Source organism: Tauraco erythrolophus, chromosome 8 (genome assembly GCF_009769465.1).
Source record: "Tauraco erythrolophus isolate bTauEry1 chromosome 8, bTauEry1.pri, whole genome shotgun sequence".
Taxonomy (NCBI): Eukaryota; Metazoa; Chordata; class Aves; order Musophagiformes; family Musophagidae; genus Tauraco; species Tauraco erythrolophus.
The window spans coordinates 12,183,038-12,206,002 of NC_141472.1; the positions used below are offsets into that span (position 1 = coordinate 12,183,038).

A 22,965-nucleotide genomic window follows, 5' to 3' on the forward strand; every position below is an offset into this window, starting at 1 on the left:
CAAAATTACTTCCTAGAAAAAGTTTTATAATAATAGAATTATCACTTCAGTGTGAGATTCTACAAAGAGTTTATGTAACACACAGGAGAAGTCAGAACTTGCCATTTAACCATCCTAGAGCAAAGGTCTCCTTGGACTGTCTCGGTGGGGAGAACCCTCGCCTAAGTGCTGAATAAAGACCAGTATCTCTTACTGGAACTGGTATAATCTGTTAAGAAAAGTAGGGGGAAATCTTTGGTGGGAGCCACCAACTAATAAAAGAGAGAAATATGTTTTCCCCTGAAGATATTTCCCTATGAAAATACAGTGCTTTGTGCTATAGCCACTGTCTCTGCCAGTTCTGATGCTCCGTCCAAAAGCAGAGACTCCTTCATGAAGCCTGGGCCTCGAACGCATTGACTGTAGGATCTGGTGCTTTGTTCGCTTTAGTTGTGAGAGTCTTTATTTCATACGTAGTTCTTGTTCAAATTATGTTGCATGTGGCTGCAGAATCCTTACTTTCTCCACTTCCAAAATCAGGATTTGTAATGTGCTGGGCTCCAGAGGCCACCAGAAGTCAGTTAGAAGTGATGTAAAAAAAGAGTATCTTGTGGGATCTCTAAAGGTTTTTAAATGCTGCAAAGGACACCGAATGATCTAGAGACAAGAGGTACTTGCTTGAAAAATGGTGTTACGATATATTCAGAGGCACAATAAAAGAGTCAATTTCCAAAGTGGATTTTGTAAGAAGATTTATTTTAGTTCAGTGATTTCATGATGAAACATGGTCTTAAACAAAATAGAGATCAGTATGAAAATAAAATTATACACAGAAAAATCTTTTCCCCAAATGCTTTTGAATAACAGGAAATACAACACAACAGTCCTGTATTCAACTGAGTAGATAATTATGCAAATCTGTGAGCAGTCAAACATTATAGTACATTCCTTGAAGCCAGGCACAACGAAACACATTGTGTGTCCCTGTAACACACTCAACACATTTCGTATCTGCTCGCTCTGCCTCAAAGAAAAAAAAAGTGAAACGTAACGCAATGTAAACGGAGAAAAGGACATACACCACCTTAATGCTTGAAGCACATATTCCCCATTTGGTGTTTTGTGAAAGACATATACCAAATTCTGATGAAACTTAAATTGGCTTGTAGAAAGATAGAAAAACTTGGTATTGTATTTGATATACAGTCTTGTGAACACTTAACTGAAAAGTATGGAAAGGATTAAAAAATACACCACGTGTTCTACTTAAAGCTTAGAAATAAACACGCACTCTGTATTCTCAGTGCCTGAAATTCTTTAAAAACAAAGAACTTGGTATAAAATTATATCAAGTAATTGTCGAAAATGAGGGAGATGCACCTCTATACCTGTTAGATTCTGGATGCCTGCATCCCCACTACAAAAACTTGTAAAACTATATGCGCTTTCAAACATGCTGAATAACCCAAACTGTAGCCTAGCAAGGGCAAGACTGTCAACTGACTTGGGGGTACCAGCATTCCAGATCACCTCCCTCAACAACTCCTTTTTCTCCCAAGTTTTCCCTTTCTATACTGCACCAGCCCTTGCAAGTACAAATGTTCAGTCATTTATACAAAAAGCAGCCTTGCTGGTCAGGATTCACGGATGCCCTCAAGGCTGCGTCATTCCAAGGAAAAACAGAGTCCAAAGAAAAAGCATCCTTCTAAGATGATTTATGCACTTAGTATTATTGTAATTCTTCTTCCTCCCTGCAATGCTGATAATAAACAGCAGTCTCCTGAGTGTTGCAGACTCATTGAAGAAAAATGTCCTGCTATATGGAACTATTGAACCATTATGGCCCAACATACTAGTTGTCTTCTAGTTTAGGACTTCAAGTTTATATTAACTCTTACCACCTCCATTATCATGTTGAAGAAGAAAATTTGCAAGGAATTCTTTTGACTTAGTACTTATCCAGTAGTCTTGGCTTTTAGGTAAAGAACCAGGTCCTGAAATCTTCCTACCCCTCTTCCACAGTATTTTTGCTGATAATATCATTAGAGTGTGAATGGAGTCCAGATTCACATCAGCTCAGGCTAGATCACTGAGAATATTTTAATTACTTTAAATAAGCTTTAGAAATGTCATATGAATCCCAGAATGACTAACACTCTTTGTGGAATTCCATGGTTGTTATACAAGCGTAACACAAACCCCAACCAAAAGGACCATCTACATTTTTGCACATCTAAATGTCAGGGATTTGACCTGTCACGTTTAAAATGAAAGTCACCTTCGGTAGTGATGATTTAACTTCTTATCAGATGCTATTTCTCTTGACAAATGCAGCTAATAATAAACACAATAATTATTTGTACGAAGAGTAAGAGTAAAGAGGACTTCCAGACACCACCCTTTTTTGTTTAGAAGCCTTCATTTTCCTGAGTAGTCCAAAAAAAAAAAAACAACACCCAAAACCAATAAAACAAGAAAAACCAACATAGAATTAAGCTTTCTGATTGTGTACTTTAGATTTTCAAAACCTAATAATTAGGTAAAATAGGTCTTGCAGTTGCAGTAAGACTAATGTATCTCATGATGAATAGTCATTTTTCCTGGGTGCACTATCGTAGCCTAATTTTCAAGCAAAAAGTATCCCCTTTTGTATACCCGGTAGGCAGCACAGCTGCTTATTTGCAAAGTCTAGTCCCTTTTCTGTCCCTACTCTTTCAGTCTTGTCTTCTCTGTAGCGCTATTCCACGGTTGCCTTTTGCATGCTCTATCTGCCATGTGGAACTGCCGTATCTTATCCTTACAGCACCTACAATTACATTCCTTCCTTAGCATTATTTATGAGGTTTCAGAGATTTATTTGCTTATTCATACAATAATCTATTTTAAAATTCCTCAGCTCCAATGTCTGACTGCAGTCAGCATGGCAATCAAATATGATGGCTCAGCAAAATCTTCTTTTATGGACCTGATTTATACTGCTAGATAAGAGATGCGGAATAGTCAATGGAGTGTGTCAGCAGCTGCTTGTATGGCAATTAGCAGGCAACGCAGATACGAATGCGCTTTTGGGAGAAACCAGCTCAAGGGCTGTATGACAAAGCCTCCATCTGTGGAAGGCACAGTCCTCGCTAAGGTAATAAATCACCTGCCGCCCCGATTTCTGGATCGGCGCTCACCTGCCTCACTGCAAGGGCTACCCACCCTGCCAGCCAGCAGCCTGACGCAGCCCACGGGGGCTGAGAAATTCTGGAAATAGAAAACATGGTGAGAAAAATCCCCTGCCTCGTGACTAATTTTGCAAAACCAAAACGAAAGGGTACTTTACCCTTGAATACTTAAGCAATTGTTTTCCAAAAAAACTTTTGTGACTATTTTTCTCAAACCGCGCACAATCTAGATGTCAGAGTAACTGTGATCCTGACGACTCTCTGGACTGAAGGGAGCTGCTCTTGTTGCAAAGGAGACCAGTTTAATTCTTGCTGAAAAAATAAAACAAACCCACTCTGATACTATAGCTACAGTCAGCGTAGGTGGCCAGCAATTGTCTCCGGGTGATTGTAGGATTATGTGCAATTAAAAGGGAGAGGACAGCCAGCCTTTGGATGGCAGCCCAGAATAAGGGAGACCAGAGTCGTGCAGAGTTTTGTAGGTCTATACATTTAAAAGCTGATTACACTGATGTCAGCACGGAACTATGTTAAATTAGTGGAACAATATACCTCCTGAGTGCTTAGCAAAAGCCCTTGAAGTAGACAAGATTTCTTCTAGTAGGGGCTGCGTAAGAAGTTTCTGAAAGCTCTAAAAAAGAAACTACTGAAAATCAAAATACAATTTTCATTACTCAGAAGTTTTTTAAGGGAGGAAGGACTGAAAGAAGCATAGCTCAGCTCCCTGTTGCATTCCACCTAACTTTTAAGAGATTTGTCAGAATGCATCTGTAGTTACATTTTTCTAATTATTGTTCCGCAATGTAATCTGACTGCATTTGGTACATAAAGGAAAGAAGTTCAAAATGCCAATTATTGACTTAGAAGTGGGCTAATCAGTAAGCGTAAGTAATTATTTCACATAGTCCTCAAGAGAGATTTTAATTGCATTTTGAACACATACAGATGTGACAATGGATTGTAACCATTCCAGAGGAGTCCTTGACTGCCGTCCTTTTACCTACAGTCAGGACGAGCCTTGCTAAGCAGTGACCAGGTCACTATAACGTCACTGATAGGAATCAGAACTCTCACATTAATCATGAATTTACCTTAAAATACCTATAGCATTACATGGCTCCGAGCAAAGCCTATGAAGTAAAGCCCTAAATGAAGTTTCAACCTGAACAATACCTTTCTTTACAGCAAAATTATTTTGGAAAATACTAGAAATGTTTGAATAGAAAACTTTTTATAGCAATGAATGTTTTAAATAGTAGCAGTCTAGTGCTGAAACTAGCCAGTCTGAAACCAAACAGAAGCACTATGAAGCTCATGGTCTATTTAAGAGATCCAAAACACAAACCAACACATCCTGTGAAAACTGCATTTATATGGTCAGCCTTATAATTTTGCATACTGCTAACAAAAATGGGTTGTAAAAAGGCTTTTAGCCTTACGGGCTTTACAATAAAGTTGTTCTTTTCCCCTACTGCTTACCTAACGTATATTTATTTTTCCAGCGAACAAGCAACTTCAAATTCAACCTCTTAAACTCTTTTTTTATTGTAAAATATTTAGGCAAAAAGTTAGCCTAGTCCAATGGCAGCCACTGTGGTTGCGCTAATAAAATTGTGAAGAACTTCTTACTTGCAATTGGTGAGCTAATCAACCTGTAACACTTCTGCAGTTCTGCCTCATACTGCAAAACTGGGCTCAAATGCAAACTGTTTAAGAAGCCAGGTTTGAGTAACCACTCTGAAATTTTGCTTGGAGTTCAATTCCCTTACCCAGGAGGAAAGGCTGAGAAGGAGAAACAGCAGTGGTCGTCGAGTTTTAACACTGTATGGTTAACATTAAAGCCAAGTCTGTAACCTTACGGCTAGAGACCAAACTTATTGCTCAATTCTCGTTAGTGCTAACCGGAGTAAGTTACCCCTCCACATGAAAACAATACCAAGAAAAACACAACTACTAGTGTAATTTAATACAAAGAGTTTTCATTCGCTGAGAAGAATTAACTTGCTTTATGCTATGGGAAATGAACTTACACCGGCTACGAAAACCCAGCTGCTGCAGATCCCCCTTCGGTGAAGAGGAGTTCCCTCCGGCCAGGGACAGTGTGCTTGCAAGTATCTCCATAAACCTCTGCAGCTACTGCTGCACAAACTCAGCAAACATCTGCCGTTAATACTGCTGAGACGACATTTAGCAACCAGATGATACAATTACAAAGGCTTCAGAAAGAAGCTCCTTTTTTGTTGTTGTTGTTACTTTTAAAAGGATTAAAAATACATAAGAAACCACAAAAGTCTTTTCTTTCCTATAATTTTAATCTGAGCAAACTACCAGTCTGGTGCTCTGCTAGTTTAACTCGTGCCAGAAACTTTGTTTGATGTCCTGCCAGCACACTGCTGCCTAGATTTTCAGTTTCCCCGAAGAAGATGTATATTCACCATACGTGACCTGAGGTTAACCGCTTCCATGTGGAGTGCATGTGGTGCCCAGCAGGCCTGTGTACACAGATGGATTTCACCCTAGATACTCCCTAAGTCACATTAACACCTTTTTATGGTAAGTTCACAATGAAGATAACAAAAACTATGTTTAAAAGCAAAAAGACAATTATTTGATGAATACTAAAGAAAAACAGGAGGCTAGAGGTGAGGGAAAAGGTTTGCTTCTGGTCAGCAGGATTGCATGTTAAATTGGATTTTATTTTGGATTGCAAGTTGGCTGTCCCGTGTTACCCTGCAGCTGACGGTGTGGCAGAGGTAGCAGATGACTGTCTTCTGCCTGCTGTGGGCAAAACCAAAGCGCACCTCTGCCTGGCCGCAATGCTGGGACCTGGGACAAGGTGGACCTGGCCCTGCAGTGCTGGGGATGGGGACAGAGGCCACTGGCGTGCACTCGGCTGCCAGGGGACCTACTAGCTGCTTTTTGGCTAGCAACGTGTGGCTCTGATTCCTGACAGAGTGGGAAGCCTGGGCACCTCCTCGGCCAGAGCCCGTCCGATGGAGATGCTGCAGGTTAAGTTAGTACCAACTGTCATCACACTGAAGTTGAAGGGAATTCCTTTGCCTGCTTCAGGTTGACTGGCTTTTTTCCACCCTCCCTAAATGCAAAGCTCCTTGGCACCATCTGGAAGAGCTCTGAGGAGATACAGAGCTTGCAAAAAGGCTTCTCAATCTTTCTCTATCTGGACCCTCTTGCCTGCCACAGCCTGTCCTAAGCAAAAGCACCGTGGTCGCCTGTTGCAGTCACGTGCAGGACATGAAAGTTGGCTTTCGCTTGGGATGCATTTAATGGGAAATGCTTCCCACACTGATGGGACAACATTCCACACAGTAGCCAGGAGATGTGGGTATGTGGGAATATACTCCCTCCCTGCCATCTTTTCAGAGCAACAGCATCGCTTGTATCATCACAAAGAGCCAGCCAACTGCTTGAGGCACCATAGGCAGCCATGTGTCTGTAGCTAACTCCTCATCGCTTTCCAATAGCACTTTTCTAGAGTCCCCCAGGTGACGCTGGCAGCAAAGGAGGAAGAAGCAGCTTCTTCTCAGTCTCTCTTAGTCTTAATGCTACAGGGATTATGGATGTTTTTTATCTTTTTTTTTTTTTCAACTGACAGCTGTCCCACTGATGACTGTCACATCTTTACAGAATACCAGATCATTGTGACTGAATTCCATTGGTTTTACATGCATAAATACAGAACAAATGTGTGCAGAAGAGATAATTAAATAAAAACCGACAAGATGCATTTATTGGTTTAGTTTTGTACAAAAGCATAACTTAAAAGGCAGACTAGTATAAACTTACTTTGTGCCAAATATTTAAATTTTTCATTCTGAGGAGTTTCTGGTTCAAAACTTGTAGATACAGTTTCCACCTGGGAAATCACCTTTTTGGACCACAGATAACACGGTATTGTAAAATCAAAATTCTGCAGTCCTTCAGCCAATCAAAAGTTGCATTCTGCTTCGAGTGCCAGAGTTTTAGCTACTCAGTGGATGGATCACATGAAACATGAGCCATGCTGGAGTGACCTGGTGAAAGTCAGTTAGCCTACTGCTCCTCCGTGTTCTGAAAAAAGATGTGCATTAGGATCTGTGACATGCAATCTTAGCAAAGACTGATAAATACATGTGTAAAAATAGGGTGACATGTTTGGATTTTTTCCTCACTACTTCATACCAGCCAGAAGTAGCGTAAGAAAATCCATGTTACTTAAGCGGGTCCCAGATGTCATGCAGAAGCTCAATTATTCCTGAAATAAAAGAATGCTTTCACTCTGATTTTGCAAGTGGGTTTTCCTTTGCACCAGTAACATTTTCTCAGTAAGCCTGGAGGGTTTTCTCAGTCTTTGCTGCCACCACCACAGTTGCACCTGCCTTTCGACGTGGAGGGTGGCATGGCAGTCTTTGCTGACGGCATCTCCATAGATGTTCAGATCCACTGGAAAAAACCTTCCATAAGAACAACCAGGATACCTCCCTGAGACGCCCTTCCAAGAGTCTCCAGAGTGAGAATGTTACTTCAAAAGCTACTTTTCCCACAGAAGAGGGCTTGCTGTGCTTCAGTGCTATCGAAAGGGCTAGCGCAAAGCTAGATTCCTGTTCTTGTCATCCAGTATCCAAGTGCAACTTCCCGGAATTTTAAAACGTGGTGGCCACACTGCGTGACAGCAGCTGTACAAGACACGGTGCGCAGCTGTGTAAGTTCCACAAGACTGTCTGGAGGAAAGTACCAAAAATAGATGCGAGCAAGCCTCATGTATTTCAGCAAAATTAAGCATAAAGAAATTGGTGTCCATGCAGTGCTTGATACACCATAAAAACCTCTTTCAACTAACAATTGATAAGAAAACTATTTATCAGTGAAAATGCAAGCTTAGATGCTATGAATGGTTTACATCTTGTAGGTGTTCACTGATACGGGACAGTGGCATTATGACCAGCGGCTCACCTTGAAGTAGGTTACTCATGGGTTTCCAAATGAGCTAGTGTTTTATGGTGCTGTACAAATAAAAAGTTGTGGGGAGTATATGAAATATCTGTATTAAACTCCACTGCATTAAGTTATCCAATGCACGAAAAATGACTCAGATGCATTTAAAATAAATGCATATTATAATATCACATATAGTACTATAAAATTATTACTTATGTGCACAGTCCTGATATCTCTAGACATGGCACTGTGAAGAAAGCCTGGTTCCTAAGCATTTTTACAGATACTTGATAGTGATGCAGTTTGCTATCGGTCAGATCGTAATGTCCCTTCGACTTTGGTACATTCAGTGCAAAATATTTTGGGGAGTTCTTTACTCTTATAAAAATAAAAGGCATTTTTTTTCCCCTTGAGAGTGCTTAAAGAATAAACACTAGCAGAATGTCTGTTCGAGCACGAAAACTGACAAAAACAGAAATAGCGCTTTAGTTTGCTTGTTTCCTGCTTACGCTCTAAGAAACATAATATAGTGAACCTAGAAAAATAAACAGAAGTCACTGTGTTAGGGTTTTTTTCCTGATATGCTGTGATAAATTGCTAGTTTCTTCTTAAAATAGTTTCCATGCAGTATAAAGCATAAAATCAGTCTTATTATGTTAATTATAACAGCTGATCTTTTGTCATACACACCACTGGCAAACACATTTCCATAAACCTCCTTAATGCAAGCCGTTGTTGTTACATCCTCTGTTGCTGACTTTCCTTCCAATTCGCTTCTGCCCTGGGAACTTGAGCTCTGTGGCGCACACCATGCAGGCACTCGTAATCTTAGGTAAAGCAAGTACTGGATGTGCTATTACAACATACGGCATAACGTAATGTACCTTCATTAATTAAAAAAAAAAATAAATATCTATTGTATGATTTTTTTGATAATTTACTGGGTAGGTAAGGGGCTGAATGATTTCACATTTGACTTGAATTTTCTATTCAACGACTTTGATGAAATCCAGTTTTCGGGTCCGTGTCAGTTTTGCAGTAGCCAGGTTGGTCACAACATGGGATCACATTTCTTGTTTGCTCAGAACTTAAGAAGTTTGGCCATCCTGAAAAACCATAGATTGCAAGACTTGGTTTTCCCTGCACATTAGGCACACTCTAGTTTCACTGCAGAGAATTCTGCCACTACCGTAATGCTTTTTAATTGCTTCATAAGCTCTTTCATGGAACCTCATTATTTGAATTGCACCGTGAAACAATTTTCCTCTAGGAAATCCAATACAAACGTTCATTCATTCCTCGAGAAGACAGATCCACAAAAGTCCAACGAGCTGGGCACTGTGGTTTGTGTATCACTCAAGTCCAAAAGTACTTGTCTCTTCAACTGCTGTCAACAGTTTTTCATATAACATAGAGAATGATGGATAAGGGGGAAGGTCCAGACGATTGAAACAAGTGTGAGCCCTGAGGGGGGGAAAAAAAGAGGAGATGAAGAAACACATTATTAAAAAAGTTCAAAAGAGAACACACAGGCTGGTATGTGCTTGTGTAGAGATGGGCAGATAGTATTCTTTCAGAAGACTTTGTTCTGTCAAATGATGTTTTCCAATTGAACAGGTAGTGAGGTTTAATCTACTTTTTTCTAATTAAAATAAGCCAGTCAGAAGCATTTTTGAAGGTCTTTAGAAACAAACTGACAGCCCAAAAGGCATGGGATAAATTTTAACCATTAAATGTGCATGAGAAAAGAATGATACAACATGGAACAATTCAAATAGTCTGTTCTGAAATCTTGGCTTTAAACGTATCTTCTGAGAAGTAGTGTTTTTTTCTGTACTGATGATAACTTGAATACTATGTTTGTAATCATAAACAAGATATTTCAGCACATTGAATATGTGTAAGATATTAGGTTTGATGACATATGAAAAAAATATGCTCAAGTTATACAGGAAACAATCCCACAGTAGCAGAGGAGAGACAAATCAAATGCTCTTCCTTCTACATTTCCTTGGCATATAGATTGTGTTCTGGAGGAGTTACTGCTTGTGCTGAGGTACACTATGTACATATCTGGCCCTGCAAACCAACGACCTTTAGAATAATAGTTTTTGTAATTACAGAAAACTATGCATGTACCTCCAGCATACCGTCCTGCTGTCTCAAGAGGACAGACACATGGTAATTTCTCAGTTTCCAAAGTTCATCTACCTCAGTTTTTTGACACACTTGGAACTGACGCTTGAAATCTCTTCCAGGGAATGAAAAAGGAGATGATAAAGGTTTCTTCTTTTAATAGAATAATGGATATCATTGCCTGACCTCAGGGCAGGCTAAGGATAATACGTTCTAAAACACTATAGTGGATGAGCCTGCTCTAGTGAAATAGACAGCACAGTTATTAATGCAACGGATTCTTGAGGAAGAAATGATGTGAAGAGAAGCTGGAGGAGGCATCTCTTCCACTCTGAAGCTTTGTACCAAAGCCTCACTTTAGACTGCCTTTAGAGGATAAAAACCTTGTAGTATTTTGGCAGGTCTCTGTTTACAAATACTTTATTCTTTTGTAATAAAACACATCACAGAGTTATACAAATACAGCCCAGCTGAAAAACAAAGTTTTCCAGCAGTGACCTGCCCTTCATCAGCATGACCTGTATAAAGTGTAAATGTATAATGTCAGTGGAAGGACTGAACAAGCTCCCTCCTTGCAGCAAATGCAATTCTTCATTTAACCTAACCGCTCCCAGAAATCTGAGTGTCTGCAACAGACCTGTACTGAGCTTCCTCTGAGCCAGAAAGTGCTGCCTTCCATGGGAACAAATTTATTAATTGCCATTTTAAGTGGCTCTTGGCTCCCAACTATGGAGATGGAACATGAAGTGAAGTGGGTTAATCTCGTTTGTTCCAAACATGAGTCTATTACAAACCCTCACTGAAGGTGAAACACTCACCTCACAAAGTAATACCTGTGATATAGATTAAATTATTAAGGCATTCCATGCACTTTTGGTTTTTTTCTAAAAAAAGGAAAAAAAAAAATCCCTTTTGAAGAAAGAGATCGATTTAGACCCAGCGGCAAATGAGCAACTGGAACTCAGTGATCCCTTGAGTTCAGTGTAGAGTGTGGAAGACTCTTAGGCAATTAACAGTCTAACCACATTCTTCTGCTGCACGGGGCGGACAGCCACTCATTAGAACTATGGGTCATGCTGTGTGGGCCGTAAAACCACAAATTATAAAAGACATACTATATAATTAGCAAGGGATTCATTATGAACTGGTTTAATAGTAAGCCAGCATGTTGTTTACATTTATTAAGAGAACTGAGTTTTATCTTAATTTTGAGGGCAATTTTGAAAACACAATCACCTACTTTGGAAAACCAAGTCATTAAAAAAGACAAAAACTTAACGATCTTTGTCTTCTGAGGGAACGCATGCCCTTCTCACCCTAGCAAGCAACTCTGACAGTCTTCAAGAAGAAAGGGGGTGGGGTTTTTTTTCCTCTGGACAGTATTTTCCCATTCCAACATTTCAAACTATGTGGGCACTCACTGTTTATCTTCCTGGACTCACATTTTATGACATGAAAAAACATCTTGGTTCTTGAAGTCTAGATTCCCAATTAATGTCCCCTTCATTTTGGTTACAGTAGGAAAACAGAGTGAGTTAGGGTTACAATCCAGCAGTCAGGCACAAATGTAATTTGCAGGTGGATCATCACATGCACATATATATAATGTACAGCAATGAGCCTAGAACCAATTTCTCAGCGTGTAAGGGAATTGAAAGAGTAACAGTCCTTCCACCGATTTAGTGTAATCTACAACACTGTGAGAAAGAAGGGAGTAGAAGTGGCATCGGGGATAGCAATAGTTAAGCTAAGCCTGTAATAATGCATCTTTTCGGGGTCTTTTACATGCTACAGACTTATTGGTGTAAAAGACAGTGACAGAAGCTAAGCAACATGACACGTGCCTCACAGAAATCTCACTATTTTGATTCAGCAGAACTGATGACACAGCAGTCTGAGCAGTGGGAACTAGGTAAACATCTAGTGAATACTTTTGCATTTCACAGCTGCGTAGACCACAATCATATACCTAAGTAGCTATATTAGTTGCCTTCTGTGTCTCAAAATCAGGAAGAAGAGATGGCTATTTTTATGTGTTTTCAGCACTGCAGTAGTTTTTTTAGAAACAGAGGAAGAAACATAAAATCCACTGCCTTGTTGAGTTTTAGCTTTTGCCACCCTCACACCAAGTATTATCAAATTTCACAAGCGCTCCCACTGAAATCAAAAGGGCAATCTGCAAAGTTTAACACTGTTACGAGTGAGTGACAGTGCCTTAACAGAAACTCTTTAGTTATCTGAGAATCAGTAAGAGTCACAGAGTCCTAGGGCAGCATTCTCAGCAGGCCCAGCAATGTGTTTACACATGCAGGGCTTGGTTGGAAACTTCTTCAAAGTCTGCTACTCGGGGTCATTGTTTATGATGTCTTACCTTCAAGCCAGTACTACTTGGTGTTTGCACAGTAGGTCTTTGCAGCTGGTGAGATGCAGGCTGAAGCTACTCTGCATGCAGGAACTAGGTATGTAAAAATGCAAATAGTCCTTTCTGCTTAGGGCTTAGTCCATTTAAGCTTAAACATGGAAGATCATTCATTTTTTATGAGATCAGGGTTCCATGTATGAGTGTTAGGAATTGCCAGCTCATGACAGCTGTCAATGTTTGTCATGTGCAGTTGTTTATTTTAACAAAACAAGTGTGTTAGTTTATTCTAATTCTCACACTTGTATGTTAAATATGATCCACAGAGAAAAAGCAAACGTTTCCTGAGCAAGGGAATCAAATGAAATTTCAAGGGCACCATACATTCCCCTAAATGGGAAGAGTCAGCATTTCCCCTACAGTTCCTGAACACCTTCGGGGAGAAAAGACTCTCGACACGTTTCTCCATGTTGCTCTGCAGGAAGTTCTATTCTGCAGTTTATTACCACCAGAGCTCTATGTAACCTTTCCAGAGGAAATTCTGAGCAATCTGTTCAGGCATGTCCTGGCCTTTTCCACACTGCAAGCTGTGCTTGTTAGCACCAGGAATTCCAGTATTAGAGAATATATGGAAAATTTTCCACAATCTCTTTTTTTTTATTTTGACTCACAAACACATCTTACATTTTGAAGTCAGAAATGATTTTTTAAAAATCAAAGCTTTTTCTTTTTAAACAGAATCAAAGCTAGTCCATAGGTCAATCGTAATCAAACTATAAAGTAGACTTATCAGGCTACAAGGTATTACTAAAAGATACTGGAGTATTTGATCTGAAATAGCAATTTCCAGAATTTGCTTATCTTTAATCCTCAGTTGCCTGGCTCTCATTTGTACTGTAAACCGACAAGATGGCTTTGTTTAAAGGCCACTTGCTGTGCCTGTGGATTTCACAGTGCCACTTCTGTGTCTTTTGACTTTCTCCGTGCGGTTCAAACGGCAGCCTGCAGGCAGGAGCCAACCCAAGAGACATCTCTGCCTCTGACTTTATGCCGGAGGAAAAAGCTAAGTGTTGTTGGTCAGAGAAACCCTCCGTGTGTCTGACAACCACCTTGTGTCTAAAAAGAGACTCTGAATGCAAGTTACTCCTGAGGAATCTTGTTGAAGAGGAATGGGCTAAAATTAGGGTTAGGCTCCATGGACAAGCCCAGTCCAAAACTACTACCACAGGCTATAAGCAGCACACCAAAGGTGAGATCTGATTAAGTGGAGCTCGTTCACCCACACTCTGCACACTGATCTGTAGTGCTAACCACTGTTAATCCATTCGAGGCTGAAGAATTACAGAACTGGATGGAAGGAAATCTTCTAGAAACATATCAGCCTGATCACAATATAGAAAAGGCTAGAACCTACCTTGCACAACTCAACTCCTACTTTCATATCTTGGACTCTCATGCTCTTTCTTTACCCTTTTCCCATATTTCAATTGACTCTACTTGTGCTCTTTGAAATTTTCACCTTCTCTTGCCCCTGTGCTGCCCCTTAAGTGACATCAAAATACACCTCTTCTGCAGTTCGTGACTTGCCTCTTCCATCCTTGTTAACACTCTCCACATCAGACAAAGCATAAAAATGACACAACTACACTATACTGTAAAGACTGTGTCTAATCCAAAAAGTCCGATATTAGCTTTCATGCAGAGTCACAAGTGCTATTTAATTTTAATATTAATCTTTGCTCCTAAGCGACGAACTGCATGTTCAGGAAGTAAATACTCACATTCCATCAAAATTTAACAAAATCAGATTCACAAGTAGCTATCATTCTAATGTCATTTTCCATGAAAAAAGCATTACAATGTGGTTGTCAGCCACAGTTACACTGCCTTGTCCATCTTACGAGAAAAAAAAATTGAGTTCAAAGAAAAACGGATGTGTGAGACACTGGAACAATGAGGAAGTAAATTTTCATGTAAAGCATAGCGTATTTGCATATTCAGTTAAAACTTGTTGATGTTTCTCAAATAGCTTATCCGTTATCCTGGTAACTGGCATTAAAATACCTCTAGCATTAATACATGCACAGTTGTACCTTGGAAGAGCAGTAATCTTCCCCCACTTCTCTACACAGAATCTTCTTGGACCATTGCTCCCCCGTAGAGAGGCAAACCCTTCATAAGGTATGCTGGACGTGCCTGTAACAAACTGCCAGCACAAACAAAACATCACGGATGTTGGATACACAGATGGTGCGGGTTAGAAATTTATTTATATCAGCATACCCACTGAAGTCCAAAGGCTTATGTAAAAGCATTTGCAAAATAAGGAAATTTGTGAGGCACAAGTAATAAAGGCTACTTGAAATGGAGGATAAGGGAAAATGGACTACTTCCTGAGAGGGCTCTAGAAGAGACAACTTAGCAGATTAATTTCCTTCAAAGGTTTCTCTTTGAAAGAGTAATTATGCTACATAGATACTGTAGAATAAACCACTATTAATATCAAGTTACTTCAACTTAAGCCTAAGTGAGTTTTCCCCTACTGTTTTTATTCTGTATTGAGAGGAACTAATAGAAAAGTAATTGTGCATAATGGCTTCCTGTTAAGCCTTTTTGGCTACGTGGATAGCAGTATCTATAAACTGTTATTAAATACTGTAAGAAAAGGACTAAATTCTGAAGGTTAGGTGGAATGCCCACTGACATTTGCTGAATTGCTGTCTATTCAACAGATTTAGTTAGAACCTGTGATGAACAGATCAAACGTGGGTTTTGACAGATCAGAGGCTACTTAATTTTTAATGATCTGGATATGATAAAAACTTTTGACTAACAGATGTGAGAGGAGTATATAAGCAGACATCTCTGGCTCTCCATCAAATAAGATTTCCTGCACTGCTTTTTACAGACCTTTTTTAAGTACTTAAATAGATTAAGAAAGAAAATCCTTCATCATACTCATCTAGGTAACTCAATGATCAAATGAAATTCTGAATTGTTAAAACCAGTGGATTTCATGATTGATCAAGAACATGGTATGGTTTGGGCTGGGGGTTTGTCTGTTTCTTTATAGATATGATGGACATAACCTGAATTTTAAAAAATTTCAGTCAATAGTAAACCCATGTGTATAAATATTCCTCTGTTGAGAGGTTTTCATCCTTCGTCAGCAGGATGACTGGATTCTGCAAGCTGACTTAGTGAAATGGAATTGGGCTGATTTTCAGGTTTTCATCATTGTTTTCTAATGTGAGGCACTTTAACTTCCATTTAAGTTTTCTCCTTCCTAAGCTGTACAATTATTAAAATTTCTACTTCATGATATAACCAATTACACGGTTTTCCTTTTCTAGCTTTACTAGTCTTAATGTACTTTTAATCAAGCAATAGTACAAGATTATTAACATCAGATACTTTACCTTAAATGTATTTTTAAACTTTGAAATCTATAAAAATAGCTGTGAGCTTCAGTCACTTAAAATTATTACAGTTAGTCTCTGAGGATTGTCAGGTTATTCCCACTAGCCAGCATCACCATAAACCTGGATGGGACTAGTTCAGCATCTAATTTTAACGATGCACAGTATTTCTACACAGATCAGCCCATTTCTTACCTGTAGAAGTCTTAGTCGCTGTTCATTGTTGAATCTTTCCACAGCAGCCCAGAACCACCGAATTACAATGTGATTGTCATGATAACCTGTTAAAACAAGAAGAGCCTTTGTACCTTTAGGTGCTACAAAAGTGGTTGAGAGGATAGTTTTTCCTAGTTTGGCCCTAGTCACAATAATGCCGTATTTCTTACTCAATTGCAGCAAAAGAAGGAAGTGAGAGAAGAACACTCCCTAAATGCTTAAAAATCTTAAAAGCAGAGAATTAATTTACTATGACAAATAGGAGTGAAATCTCTTTTGCAAGCATTTCTTCCGCTAACCAATCACTAACAGGAACGCCAATTCTTGAAATATTCCATGGCTGTGCTTTTTATGTATGTAAAGCTACAAACGATGCTGCAACCATCTCTCTCGAAGTAGTTCCCAAATCTTTTTACATTGATTACCTTCTCCTAACGCAAACGTAACCACAGAAATTCAGAAGATACTGGTTCTTCAGTGTCTTAGAAACTAGGTATTTCCAGGCCCCCCCAATGCTGCCAGTGAACAAGTCCAAATTAAGGTTACCTCCTCTATACTCTGTGTTATTTCTCCAATCACTCAAGTCGATTTCTGCTGTCCCAGCTATAACCAGTTCCAGTTCTCTGGCATCAAACACAGACACGAGCCTCGCGTCAACCACCTGTGAAAGGAAATAAAATGCAGAACACAACATTTCTTCATTTTTTCATTTTTGCCTCCCCTTAAAAGGCTAGCCTGCTACTAAGACATTTATCAGGTAACATTTCTCTCACAAATTGAAAGAATTAAGTTTTTTTTTTTCTTTTTAAAGGCAAAAAAATGGACTTCTTTTTCTTACACTGCAGTTCCATTCAGTTTCATTAGAGGATCTCAGTGATTTGGAGAGAATTTTATCGGCAAATAATATTGAATAATTTCAGGACAAATTAAGTTCAATACATTCAATTTAACTGTCCATGTTAAAACAGGCAAGAGAGAAATACCCTGAAATACACGCAGTCTACACTGAGTGTGGCACGCACACAAAAAACCTTATAGGCTCAATGAAGAAACAGGTGGGTCACTTTAGCAAGCATTCCCTGCTAATCATCCAAATAGTGATCAATAGTATTTTCCAGTTTAAAGAAGATAGATAACTACAGTGTTTAAGTCAATGACTAACAATGATTTTATCCCTCTCCCCCAGATATCTGTAGGGCACTTCTGATTATATATGTATCTGCTTTTTGGGACTCTCTATTTGGGAAATGTTTATGAGGAGAAAAACATTTTGAGAGGATAAAGGAAGAAAGTAAATTTCATTTTGAGTTTCTTACCTCATAGAAACCACGAACTAGACTTTCTGTTTGTTGTACAACTCCTCTTTCAATTCTCCATTTCACCATTCTTTCTATATATTCTTTCTTGTTCTTTTCAGTGACTGGGATGTTGGCACCTCCTGGCTTTAATTCCCGTTCTGTGATCTTAGAAAAAAAATGACCAAGTGACACCACAGTATTATAAAGACAAAAGAAAGAATTACAGTAATTTAAACTTTTAAGTTGAAGTAATTCCTCAAAAGCACTGGCCAAGGCTGACTGTAGCAAACTGGAATATGTGAAATAACAAAACATACAACCAATCTTTTTTTGGATAAAATAATATTTTAAATCCCATTTAGTCTGAAGACTCTTCATATTTAGCTGAGAAGAAGAAACAATCTTTACAGCACTTGAAGTAGCGAAGTCTTCTAAATAATATCGTAACAAAGGTGTTGTTATACCTTTGAATGCTAACTCTGCTGCAACTAAATTCAAGTAAAATACCTCCAGGAGAGCAATCTAAAATTTTGATATTTCAGCTAGTCTCCAGAAAATCTCCTTAACCAGAAAGACACGTTTGACTGGTTACAAATAATAATTCTTCCTTAGATTTCACCATTGTTTTCATCAACCAGAATTTTATAAAAACAAGTTCAAATCAGCATGGAATGACAATCATTCTTCCCTCCAAATAAATGTTTATCTAGCAGTAGAATACACAAAGGAAATTAAATTAAGAATCTTGCACACCTGCCCAAAAACTTCTTCATTTACAGTAAATGTGAGATCTAGGATATCATGTATATCATTGTCTTTCATCCACTGCAAACTCTGGTGAAACTCCTCGTCGAGATATTCCAGGTCACTCAGGTCACAGAGTCTAACATAAACGAGAAGAAAACACACACACACATGTAGATGATGGCAGTAGCGTGTGCTCACTAACTAAAGTCAGATAGGACAGTCCTGAAAAACGGACTGAGAATGGGAGCCAAGAGTAAAATCAACAGAACAAAGAAGACATTACTTCAAATCTCCATTTATTGGCCTAGTAATAGCAGTTACTGTGTAACACAGAAAGGTACAAAACTCCAGAATTTATTAATTTGAAGACACATTTCTTTTTAAGCTTATGGTGAGTCTGTCCCATGTTTCTTGTGAAGAATATTTTGGAATTATGAAAATATATAGATTGGAGAGACAAAAAATTCAAATCATAAAAGAAATTGTAGGTTTTTATAACAGGCAACTACTATCCTTTTTGCTTATGTGACTACACTGCCACCTTTCTCATCTCTTCATTGTGCAAAGAAGTCTGTTCAGATACCCTGCTTATCACAGAAATAACTTTTTATTTTTTGCCATATAATCCCCTTACCTGGTCCTTCTTTTACAAATCCAACCTGTAAGCCAACTGCCCCTTGCTGTCTTTAACAGTTACTACTCTAAGCTTCGAACATGTCAGCTGTTAATAATAATATTGTGGTGGCAATTTCTGCCATTCTCAACTCCTTAAATCTTTTTTTGAGAAATAGGACACTGAGGCTATACATTAAGCAAGGTGCTTTTCAGCTGCAGGGTTCTCTGCTTTAATTCTTGGGTTCATACATAGTCCAAAGAAAGCCCTGTACTTTTAGTTGGACGCTCGAGTGTAGTTTTAGTGACATCCTGCAGTAACAGCCCGTACATCAAAGTTGATGAATTGGGCACAATGTCCCATGTACAGAGGGAGCCTCGCTGGCTCATCAGTTCTGAGGAAAGCGAAGGTCCAGGGCTTAGATAGGGAAGTTGCATGAATTAGGCTGTGTATAAAGGTGGCCGCCCCATTGTTTTTAATTTTACTGTTTAGAGAACCACCAAGTTAAACAATTAATTTAATTTGGCAGTCACACAATATTAAAGTCCATCTGGGGTAATCCTCATTCTTATTAAAATGATTCTGTTAGCATTTAGGTACTTTTAAAATATATGTGCAATAGGAATGGATGTATTACTCCATGCTACTAGAATGTATGATGTTTTATACAAAAAATATCCTTCCAGATTTCTCAAAAACAGCTTTCAAATGGAGGACAAAAAGGGAAGGACCTTAAGTTCATTAGGTCTTAAATTCCAGACATGCTGAGCAAATGCCACTCTCGTTGTTTCAGCCAGAACAGGAGGAGTAGTTCTGAAAATGGAGTCTAAAGTATATCAAAGTAAAGCTCCTCGAAATGGAGATTGCTGACAATCAGTCTACCTCTGAGCACGGGTCTTGCAGTCTTAAGTTATGAAGTGATTCATATCCTATCCTGTGAGTCATTACAAGACAAATGAGTAAGAAGTCTATTAACTTCGGGAATACAATCACAGTGTTTCATTGTACAACTTAAAATGTAAGATTTTGTAGAAGCAAGCTGATAACATGGCTAAACAAAACATGAGCTTTTCATACGGGTCAAAACCAACACTCTGAGTTATTTGATAGATAACTGGCTAATAACCATAATCAGAAACAAATAAGCTTTTAATAGAAGTCCTGGACTGAAATGAAATTATTGAATTATAAATAATGGCCTGTCTTCTTGGACGATAAAACATCATAATCTATCCATACACCCCATTGTCCATGGGGAAAGAATCAAACAAAAAAGGAGACAGAACAATTCTACTCACATTCGGAGGAGGGCTTTATAAAAGGGTCGTGTAAAAAAGGCATCTAGCAAATACTGATGTATCAAAGCAAGACCAAGAATCCGACCGCTAAACCTGAACCTGGAAGAGAAAGAGTTACAGTTGTTACACTGAAACTTTGTGGTTTGTACACTGCTCTGTCATCAAAACTTACATATATTTCCAAACAGCATTTTTAAATCAGATAGCTATGTCTAAATTATGGTATTTTTGTTTTTTTCTTGTGTTTCTTTTACATTCTCAGCAAGGCACAGAAAAAATGCAAGTCCGCAGGGTGTGGAAAATCCCTCACATACCTCAGTTGCAACTTCTCAAAAATGTCAAATCCCTGTTAACCCAGTCAACCCCTGCCAGACTAGACTCTTTATAAAAGCCTATCTTCCAAAACGATAGCCACTGTCTATTTTCTTTACACTCCTCATATAGGATTAACGTGTTTTCATGCTACTGGGAGGCCAAAGGTTTTTCTGCCCTTTCCCAGCCTGACAGTTCTTGCTGTCTTTTCTGCTTACACTGGCTCCTTGCTCTCTCTTCTGACTGGTGATTATGGAGTTCCATATATATATTTTCACAACCAGTAGCTGGAAGCTTTTTTGTGTATCACAGTGCTCTCCAGCCTGATGTCCACAGGATCTAAATTACCTCCTTCTCTTCCCTCTCTCTTTCTTTCCCTCCTATCTTCATTTTGTCAAGTGCGTAAGGAGGGTTGTGTGGGAGGGAGAGAGTCTGACAGATTTGAGATTAGACCGCAGCAACTTTGAAATTATAGAGTCTTTGCAAATATTGCCATGAGAATAATGATCCATTATGAAGAATCCTCTGTATCTCTGGAACTAGATTTAAGTCTAGTGTTCTTTTTCAAAGAAAACAATGTTTCTTAAACTTTCTGTTTATGCATCTTCAGCAATATATTTCTTGGAAAGATTAGGGCTGCTTTATACCTGCCTGTACACAGGGTTTCCAAGCTAAGGATGTGCATTCTTCCATGCCTTCTCCTTCCATGCATAACTGCTTGTCACAGCTGCATTTTCTGAATTTTTCCTGACGCTGTACAAGACTATTGCTGTCACTGGCACCAGCACTCCCAGAAAGAGAGGTGGGGGTCATGTCCCCCTTGTCCCCAGGGTCTCTGGTCCAGCACTGGCAGAAGCCAGGGATGAATACAAAATGTTGGCAGAAGCCGCATAGAACGTAAGGTTTTTTGTCCTCTTTTTGCCAGACTGTTCTGCTTTTCCAGTACAGCATATACCATTTATTGTTGCAGTATTGGAGTTCAACAGGTAGGTTGCTTCAACTAACTGAACTGGATGCAGCCAACCATTTAATTTTCTATTAATTTTTAAAACTAGTAATGAGATTCCCTTCTGATATTCATTCTTCATAACTGCCTTTCAATAAATAAGAACTCAGTACATATCTGTCCTACACAGAGGAGCAGTTGTCATTCCACTATTACTGTAATCAAACTACCTACACAACAGAATTCTCTGTTAATATTCTCAGCACAGCTTTACAGACTTATGGCGATGCCATGGCTTAAATCAACTCAGGGAGATTTAAACTGGCTTATTATTGTGAAAATGGGATTATGTAAAAATCCTGGATAACTATTTTAGAAGCGTGTGTGTATGTACAGACTTTGCTTAAGAGCTATGTAATCAGCAGCCTTTCCCCCACGCCTAATTAAGATACCTCCATAGATTTCTTTCCAATAGATATGTTGGGGTTTTTCCACTGAGGACACCTCCATACTCTTTAGGAAGACTCAAACAAATTATATACAGTAACACCTGCTTGAAATCTCCTGTAATCTCCTTAGTTGACAAAAAGCCAATGTTTCTTTCTTTTTTTCTTTTTAATGCACAAGAGGCTATTACTGCCTTCATGAAATGACTGTTAACGTACAAGAAATGCAGACTTGTGTTGTGAGACAATCCCATGGTACATGTTCCAAATCATAGTTTTGCTGACCTTGTGAGAAATAAGATCATTTAAAACCACAAGAGAAAACAAGATCAGGAAAGTCCAAAGAAATGCCATTATTTTGCTGCTGGTTGAAAAGATCAGATTCTGTGTTATATGTCTGAGCAGATATGAGCAGTTGTCTGTAAGTGGGAAAAACAGAAAACATATCTGAAAAACAAAAATAATTCTTACCACTCATGGTGATTGTCGACAAAAGCAGACATGGGACTTATTTGTACTGTATAGGTATCATTGGCTGAATATTCAAACAAACCATAATATGGATTGAAGAGCTCTCTAGACACCAGGAAAAAAAACTCTCTCGAAGGTCCACTGTAGTCCAACCTTTAAAGAGAAACTTGACATTACTATAAAGCGTTCATTGTATGCAAAGAAACACTTTTTAAATCTACATTCCTCATGCCATATTTTAATTAAAATTTCCTAAGATTTTAACCAGAACCCTTATCCTGCAGATTGCTTAATGCCAAGGTATGTGAAATCCTCACGGGGCCATTCTGAAATGGAATGGCTTGGAGGGCTGGACTGCAGTACTCTGTGCGGGCTGCTCTCATCAAAAATTTTGGCTCCAGCTGTAATGGCCTCTTTGTCACAGGAATATAATCAAATAATTGGGGGTAGTGAGGGGAGGAGGAAACATGAAAGAACCATTAGACTTATCTGCATCTGATAAATTAAGAATGAAAATGAACAATGATCATATTTTGTCTTCACAGACTTGCAACAATAGGACAATTTGACAGATAATATTTCTGTTTTCCCTAGCAATATAAGCTGAGATTACCTCAGTGATT

At 38.8% G+C, this 22,965-nt stretch overlaps 1 protein-coding gene across 1 annotated transcript in view; it reads right to left on the reverse strand.

Moving 5' to 3' along the window:
• Positions 1–9,433: 9,433 nt before the first annotated feature.
• HECW2 (HECT, C2 and WW domain containing E3 ubiquitin protein ligase 2) overlaps positions 9,434–22,965 on the reverse strand; it is a 112,894-nt gene continuing 99,362 nt past the window's right edge. Inside the window, exons 21-28 of the mRNA XM_086615518.1 lie at positions 22,343–22,495; positions 20,168–20,266; positions 18,263–18,392; positions 17,528–17,674; positions 16,758–16,872; positions 16,191–16,276; positions 14,670–14,782; positions 9,434–9,545 (exon numbers count right to left, since the gene is read on the reverse strand). Coding sequence (XP_086471644.1) covers positions 9,434–9,545; positions 14,670–14,782; positions 16,191–16,276; positions 16,758–16,872; positions 17,528–17,674; positions 18,263–18,392; positions 20,168–20,266; positions 22,343–22,495 — 955 coding nt within the window. The remainder of the gene's footprint in view (positions 9,546–14,669; positions 14,783–16,190; positions 16,277–16,757; positions 16,873–17,527; positions 17,675–18,262; positions 18,393–20,167; positions 20,267–22,342; positions 22,496–22,965) is intronic.